We start from the raw sequence: 8,784 nt of genomic DNA on the forward strand, positions 1-8,784 counted from the left end.
CGGCTACTGAAATGACTACACACCTCGGCTACTGAAATGACTACACACCTCGGCTACTGAAATGACTACACACCTCGGCTACTGAAATGACTGACACCTCGGCTACTGAAATGACTGACACCTCGGCTACTGAAATGACTGACACCTCGGCTACTGAAATGACTACACACACAGTTCAACCGTAGTAGCCCAACAGTAATAATTGACTACTTCAGTCACTGTAACTATTGTTGTCTTTTAAGAGTTCAGTTGAATCTCAAGCCATTCGCTGTGTCAAAACAAAAAAAAACAGTGGTTTATTTAACCAGAGATACAGTTCATTGCAGACATTTGCACCTTAGGTTTCTTTACAATTCACCTTAACGCTACAGAGAACAAGCTTGGACTTTATGCAGACGAAGCCTTGATAATAGAAGAAAAAAGCTCAGGTGGAGGGTCATTTTTCTGTTCTTAATACTGAGTACAACACTGCCGATTACCAGTGGGGTCAACCACCTTCAATGTATGATACAGTTAAAGAAACAAACCACTGTTTAAGTCCCTGAAAAATTGTATTTTTATTTCTAATGCACCGGTATTATGACCTGTAAAGTATTTTTGTACAAATTTAATACTTGGTAGCATGATATTTATCGGCTCATGTATAACTTTGGGAATTCCTCCAGCTGTAAACCTTTGTATGGCCGAGAAAAGAGAAACAATAAAAAAGATTTACAGAGTGGGAAAAATAAACAAGGTGATTTACAGAGTGGCAAAACATGGCTGAGGTGATTTACAGAGTGGGAAAACATGGCTGAGGTGATTTACAGAGTGAATAAACAACATGGCTGAGGTGATTTACAGAGTGAATAAACAACATGGCTGAGGTGATTTACAGAGTGGGAAAACATGGCTGAGGTGATTTACAGAGTGAATAAACAACATGGCTGATTTACAGGTGAAAACACCAACATGGCTGAGGTGATTTTTACAGAGTGGGAAAACAACATGGCTGAGGTGATTTACAGAGTGGGAAAACAACATGGCTGAGGTGATTTACAGAGTGGGAAAACACCAACATGGCTGAGGTGATTTACAGAGTGGGAAAACACCAACATGGCTGAGGTGATTTACAGAGTGGGAAAACAACATGGCTGAGGTGATTTACAGAGTGGGAAAACAACATGGCTGAGGTGATTTACAGAGTGGGAAAACAACATGGCTGAGGTGATTTACAGAGTGGGAAAACAACATGGCTGAGGTGATTGCAACATACTGATGAAATGATCACAATCTCATCTGAGGCACTTGATCAATAAAATGATACAAGCCCAGATGTATAGCAATTAAAACATTTAAAATAAACAGATAGTAATGCAGAGTTTCCTGTCTAATGATGGCGCCGGAGGGGATTCCGACCGCAAGGGGCGCCACAGGCGCGGCCCAGTACATCACTGGGGGCTGAGCCCTACCATCCAGGACCTCTATACCAGGCAGTACATCACTGGGGCTTCCTGCCATCCAGGACCTCTCCAGGCGGTGTCAGGAAGGGGCCAGTATCACTGGACTTCCTGCTCATCTACCAGGCGGTGTCAGAGGAAGGGCCAGTACATCACTGGGGCCGGAGCTTCCTGCATCCAGGACCTCTATACCAGGCGGTGTCAGAGGAAGGGCCTAAAACTAGACTCCAGCCACCCAAGTCATAGACTGTTCTCTCTACCGCACGGCAAAGCGGTACCGGAGCACCAAGTCCAAAAGCCTTCTTAACAGCTTCCACCGAAGCCATAAGACTTCTGAACAGTTCATCAAATGCCCACCAGACCATTTACACTGAACCCCCCCCCACTAATGCTCCTCTCTATGATCTATGCATAGTCACGTTACCCCTACCTACCTCCATTACCCCTACTACTGCTACTCATTACTATCTATGCATAGTCACATTACCCCTACCTACCTCCATTACCCCTACCTACCTCCATTACCCCTACTACTGCTACTCATTACTATCTATGCATAGTCACATTACCCCTACCTACCTCCATTACCCCTACTACTGCTACTCATTACTCTCTATGCATAGTCACATTACCCCTACCTACCTCCATTACCCCTACTACTGCTACTCATTACTATCTATGCATAGTCACTTTACCCCTACCTACCTCCATTACCCCTACCTACCTCCATTACTACCTACTCATTACTATCTATGCCACTTTACCCCTACCTACCTCCATTACCCCTACTACTGCTACTCATTACTATCTATGCATAGTCACTTTACCTACCAACCTCAATCACCTCGACTAACCTCTACCCCCCACACATTGTCCGGTACTACCCCTGTATATAACCTCATTGTTATTTTATTGCATTTAAAAAAACTTTTGTTTATTTAGTAAATATTCTTAACTCTTATTTTTAATTAAAACTGCATTATTGGTTAAGGGCTTGTAAGTAAGCATTTCATGGTCAAGGTCTACACTTCCGTGCATACGACATATAAAATATGATTTGATTCAGATATCCTGGTATCAATGTAGTAGTGGCCATCAATCATAAGATATCCTGGTATCAATGTAGTAGTGGCCATCAATCATAAGATATCCTGGGGCGGCAGGGTAGCCTAGCGTTTAGAGTGTTGGACTAGTAACCGGAAGGTTGCCATTCAAATCCCGAGCTGACAAGGTACAAATCTGTCGTTCTGCCCCTGAACAGGCAGTTAACCCACAGTTCCTAGGCCGTCATTGAAAATAAGAATGTGTTCTTAACTGACTTGCCTGGTTAAATAAATTAAAAAATTTAAAAAATCAATGCAGGCCATAAAATATACCAGGATATCAATGGGTCAGGGAGAGAAGACGTTCAGTCCTGATCGGAGGGTGGACCTTGGAAAAGCCGTTTGCCGTGGGAGGTGGGCGTGCAGAGGGCGAGCTGCTCCAGTCTGGAACAGCCCAACGGTGATTACCTCCACCTACACAGATGACACAACAACAAGATGGAGTCTGAGAAACGTGACAACTCTTCCCAACTGACTCTCTTAGAATAACCACTTCTACTAAAATAACCCCTCCACACCTCACCTCAACCACTTCTAAAATAACCTCCACACCTCAACCACTTCTACTAAAATAACCCCTCCTCCACACCTCAACCACTTCTACTAAAATAACCCCTCCTCACCTCAACCACTTCTACTAAAATAACCCCTCCTCCTCCACACCTCAACCACTTCTACTAAAATAACCCCCTCCTCCACACCTCAACCACTTCTACTAAAATAACCCCCTCCTCCTCACCTCAACCACTTCTACTAAAATAACCCCCTCCTCCTCCTCACCTCAACCACTTCTACTAAAATAACCCCCTCCTCCTCCTCCTCACCTCAACCACTTCTACTAAAATAACCCCTCCACCCTCTCCTCAACCACTTCTACTAAAATAACCCCTCCCCTCTCCTCAACCACTTCTACTAAAATAACCCCTCCCCCTCTCCTCAACCACTTCTACTAAAATAACCCCTCCTCCCCCTCACCTCAACCACTTCTACTAAAAGAACCCCTCCCTCTCACCTCAACCACTTCTACTAAAATAACCCCTCCTCCCCCTCACCTCAACCACTTCTACTAAAAGAACCCCTCCCTCTCACCTCAACCACTTCTACTAAAATAACCCCTCCTCCACACCTCAACCACTTCTACTAAAATAACCCCTCCTCCTCCTCACCTCAACCACTTCTACTAAAATAACCCCCCCTCCTCCTCACCTCAACCACTTCTACTAAAATAACCCCTCCTCCTCCTCACCTCAACCACTTCTACTAAAATAACCCCTCCTCCTCCCCCTCACCTCAACCACTTCTACTAAAATAACCCCTCCTCCCCCTCACCTCAACCACTTCTACTAAATAACCCCCTCCTCCTCCTCACCTCAACCACTTCTATTAAAATAACCCCCCTCCTTCTCCTCACCTCAACCACTTCTCCTTCTGTAGCTCAGTTGGTAGAGCATGGCGCTTGTAACGCCAGGATATAGTGGGTTCGATCCCCGGGACCACCCATACGTAGAATGTATGCACACATGACTGTAAGTCGCTTTGGATAAAAGCGTCTGCTAAATGGCATATATTATATTATTATTACTAAAATAACCCCTCCTCACCTCAACCACTTCTACTAAAATAACCCCCCTCCTTCTCCACACCTCAACCACTTCTACTAAAATAACCCTCCTCCACACCTCAACCACTTCTACTAAAATAACCCCTCCTCCACACCTCAACCACTTCTACTAAAATAACCCCTCCTCCACACCTCAACCACTTCTACTAAAATAACCCCTCCTCCACACCTCAACCACTTCTACTAAAATAACCCCTCCTCCACACCTCAACCACTTCTACTAAAATAACCCCTCCTCCACACCTCAACCACTTCTACTAAAATAACCCCTCCTCCTCCTCCTCCACACCTCAACCACTTCTACTAAAATAACCCCTCCTCCTCCACACCTCAACCACTTCTACTAAAATAACACCTCCTCCTCACCTCAACCACTTCTACTAAAATAACCCCTCCTCCTCCACACCTCAACCACTTCTACTAAAATAACCCCCCTCCTCCTCACCTCAACCACTTCTACTAAAATAACCCCTCCTCCTCCCCACTTCTACTAAAATAACCCCTCCTCCTCCTCTTCAACTAAAATAACCCCCCTCCTCCTCACCTCAACCACTTCTACTAAAATAACCCTCCTCCTCCCACCCTCAACCACTTCTACTAAAAATAACTCCTCCTCCTCCACCACAACCACTTCTACTAAAATAACCCCCTCCTCCTCAACAACCACTTCTGTGAGAAAGAAAATGTGCTGCTTCCTAAAAAAACAACTGAAAATCCCTCCTCCTCCTCCCTTGACCTCAACCACTTCTACTAAAATAACCCCTCCTCCTCCACCTGTTTATGAGGAGATGCATTCTGTTTCTCACTGTCAGGACTTCTACTAAAAGATATTCTGTTTCTCTCTGTCAGGACCTCCTCTTACCTTGACCTCAACCACTTCTACTAAAACAACCCCTCCTCCTCCTCTTGACACCTCTCTCTGTCAACCACTTCTACTGTTTAAATAATTCCCTCCTCCTCACCTTGACCTGTTTATGAGGAGATACCACTTCTACTAAAATAACCCCTGTCTCCTCCTCCTCCTCACCTTGACCTGTTTATGACATTCTGTTTCTCTCTGTCAGGACCTCCTCCTCCTCCTCTTACCTTGACCTGTTGATGAGGAGATACATTCTGTTTCTCTCTGTCAGGACCTCCTCCTCCTCTCTGTCAGGACCTCTTCCTACCTTGAAAGGAGATACATTCTGTTTCTCTCTGTCAGGACCTCCTCCTCCTCCTCCTCTTACCTTGACCTGTTTTGTGAGGAGATACATTCTGTTTCTCTCTGTCCTCCTCCTCCCCTCTTACCTTGACCTGTTGATGAGGAGATACATTCTGTTCTCTCTGTCAGGACCTCCTCTTTACCTTGACCTGTTTATGAGGAGATACATTCTGTTTCTCTCTGTCAGGACCTCCTCCTCCTCCTACCTTGACCTGTTTATGAGGAGATACATTCTGTTCTCTCTGTCAGGACCTCCTCTCCTCCTCTTACCTTGACCTGTTTATGAGGAGTCACATTCTGTTCTCTCTGTCAGGACCTCCTCCTCCTCCTCTTACCTTGACCTGTTTTATGAGGAGATACATTCTGTTTCTCTCTGTCAGGACCTCCTCCTCCTCCTCTTACCTTGACCTGTGTATGAGAGTCACATTCCTGTTTCTCTCTGTCAGGACCTCCTCCTCCTCTTACCTTGACCTGTTTATGAGGAGTCACATTCTGTTTCTCTCTGTCAGGACCTCCTCCTCTTACTCTTTTGTAGGAGATACCTTGACCTGTTTTATGAGGAGATCACATTCTGTTCTCTCTGTCAGGACCCTCCTCCTCCTCTTACCTTGACCTGTTTATGAGGAGTCACATTCTGTTTCTCTCTGTCAGGACCGGCGTCCTCTTGGAAGGGGTGCTCTCAACCCCAGACCCGAGCAGCTAAATGTGAACCCTTCCCCAGGTGTCCATCCTCTACAGCGCTGCTGCTAGCCTCCATCTCGATCCCTTCCTCCTCCTCCTCCTCCCCACAAGACCCAGGCTGCTCCTGAGAGGGGGTCCTCAGAGCTGCTGTTCATGGCGACCAGGTATATGCCTGACTGAAAGTGATGTCGTCCATTAGAGAGGTGTCTGAGGCATCTGCCTGAGGAGCTGTTTGGAGCTCATTTCTCCACAGCTTCCTGGGTAGGACCCCGACGGAGAGTGAACAGGATTGGCCTGAAGTGGGACTGCTAGGCTGGGCGTAGAGAGGAGTCTGGGTGCTGCTATAGGGGTTTTGTAGGGGTCCTTAGAGACCAGCTAGGTGTCTGTGAGGCCAGAGGAGTGGTCTGTGTAGGCCCGAAGCCTGGGGCTGCCCTGCGAGGTGTGCCCGGCTGGGGTTGGTTCTGGTCTGGTTGGTCCTGCCCCTCAGCCCCAGGCTGGACCAGCAGCTCTTTGACCAGGGTTCCCAGCCGGGTGTTACGTGGGATGATGCGTCTCTTGATGGCCGAGGCCATGCCCTCCTGCTTGGCTATGACATATACAGCTTCTGTCCCCGTGTCACAGCCGTGTACACGTGTTTCCACGTCTGGACACTACCGTTACCCAGCACGTACACAATGGTCTCGGTCTCCGACCCCTGGCACACAGAGAGGAAGGTACAGTACAACTGAAGAATTCCATCAGAGAAAATGTCTAACTAGTTAGAATCTACTGAACTGCTTAGTTTAAAATCATTCTCTCATCAGTTTATGAATGGAGACAGAGAGAAAACACACACTCCCCACACACCTGGAAGGTGTGTATGGTCCTAACCCAGGCGTGTTGCAGTTTACATTCTCTCTGCAGCTCCCTGAAGGAAACACACACAGCATCCGTCCGTCACCGTCATCCAGAGTCAAGTACCTCCGCTTCCTGCTCCGCTGTGAGCCGCCTCCTCCTCGGTCACGTCCTGTCATAGGAGACACAACCCAAGAGCACGGCTCAGCCAATCAGAATTGAGCGGCTTACAGAATAGCCTAAAACACGTGTAACTATTGGTCCTCTCGTTTCTCACATGTTTAATAAAGAATATCTCTCCGTTACACAGACGCTCTTTATTCTTCTCTTTGCTTTTCATTTTGTCACAACTTCCGTCTCTCTGTGTGGCCCCGTTCCCTCTCAGTCTCTCCTCTCCGTCCAGACCAGGAAGTCTCTGCTTGGTCCTGTCCCTGTCAGATACGTAGCTGTTCTCCAAGTCCTCTGCTTCAGGAGACACTTCCTTGTCCCTGTCAGATACGTAGCCGTTCTTTGTACAGCAGACTTTATCTCTCGGCTGGAAATCTAGTCGGTTCTTGTTGTTTCTGAGGTAAAAAGATCGACACATCAAACCCAAATTATTTATCCATCTACAGATAAGGAGACCAGCTGGGATTTCTAACAGAAACAAACGAGATCTAGGAGACGAGGCAAGTCTCCTCTGCCTCCTCACATTGCACATTCTTCCTTTTTACAACAGCTCTATCTGGTGGTCCACTCATTACACAGCAGTAGAAACTCTTCTAACCTCCTCCCCCAGTGGCAGAAACTGCATCTCTCCCTACAGCATGACTTCCCACAGCAGTAGAAACAGCATCTCTTCCTACAGCAGTAGAAACAGCATCACTTCCTACAGCAGTAGAAACAGCATCACTTCCTACAGCAGGAGAAACAGCATCACTTCCTACAGCAGTAGAAACTGCATCTCTCCCTACAGCATGACTTCCTACAGCAGTAGAAACAGCATCACTTCCTACAGCAGGAGAAACAGCATCACTTCCTACAGCAGGAGAAACAGCATCACTTCCTACAGCAGGAGAAACAGCATCACTTCCTACAGCAGGAGAAACAGCATCACTTCCTACAGCAGGAGAAACAGCATCACTTCCTACAGCAGTAGAAACAGCATCACTTCCTACAGCAGTAGAAACAGCATCACTTCCTACAGCAGGAGAAACAGCATCACTTCCTACAGCAGGAGAAACAGCATCACTTCCTACAGCAGTAGAAACAACATCACTTCCTACAGCAGTAGAAACAGCATCACTTCCTACAGCAGTAGAAACAGCATCACTTCCTACAGCAGTAGAAACAGCATCACTTCCTATAGCAGTACAGTAACTTACTTGGTGCGGTGGTCGCAGTAATGTTTGCAGCAAAGCTCATTGATCAAGGCACACTCCTTCCTGAAAAACAAACAGCTACAGTTAAGATACAGGTCTTAATATAGAGAAGCCCTCTACTGTCCCTATAGTATAGAAGCCCTCTACTGTCCCTATAGTATAGAGAAGCCCTCTACTGTCCCTATAGTATAGAGAAGCCCTCTACTGTCCCTATAGTATAGAGAAGCCCTCTACTGTCCCTATAGTATAGAGAAGCCCTCTACTGTCCCTATAGTATAGAGCCCTCTACTGTCCCTATAACAGAAGCCTCTACTGTCCTATAGCATGAAGCCCTCCTATAGCATAAGAGAAGCCCTCTACTGTCCCTATAGCATGAAAGCCCTCTACTGTCCCTATAGCATAGAGAAGCCCTCTACTGTCCCTATAGCATAGAGAAGCCCTCTACTGTCCCTATAGCATAGAGAAGCCCTCTACTGTCCCTATAGCATAGAGAAGCCCTCTACTGTCCCTATAGCATAGAGAAGCCCTCTACTGTCCCTATAGC

General features: G+C 46.7%; 1 protein-coding gene across 1 annotated transcript; it reads right to left on the reverse strand.

Annotated features, from left to right (window-relative positions):
- Nucleotides 1-6,386: 6,386 nt before the first annotated feature.
- On the reverse strand, nucleotides 6,387-8,303 carry LOC124030100 (the record flags this gene model as incomplete). Its single annotated transcript, XM_046341584.1, has 4 exons — nucleotides 6,387-6,688; nucleotides 7,006-7,051; nucleotides 7,157-7,442; nucleotides 8,244-8,303. Coding segments are annotated over 4 exons (694 nt in total), but the record flags the coding sequence as incomplete, so codon positions are not given.
- Between the last annotated feature and the right edge of the window lie 481 nt (nucleotides 8,304-8,784).

Source organism: Oncorhynchus gorbuscha, unplaced genomic scaffold, assembly GCF_021184085.1.
Source record: "Oncorhynchus gorbuscha isolate QuinsamMale2020 ecotype Even-year unplaced genomic scaffold, OgorEven_v1.0 Un_scaffold_9182, whole genome shotgun sequence".
NCBI classification, from domain to species: Eukaryota; Metazoa; Chordata; class Actinopteri; order Salmoniformes; family Salmonidae; genus Oncorhynchus; species Oncorhynchus gorbuscha.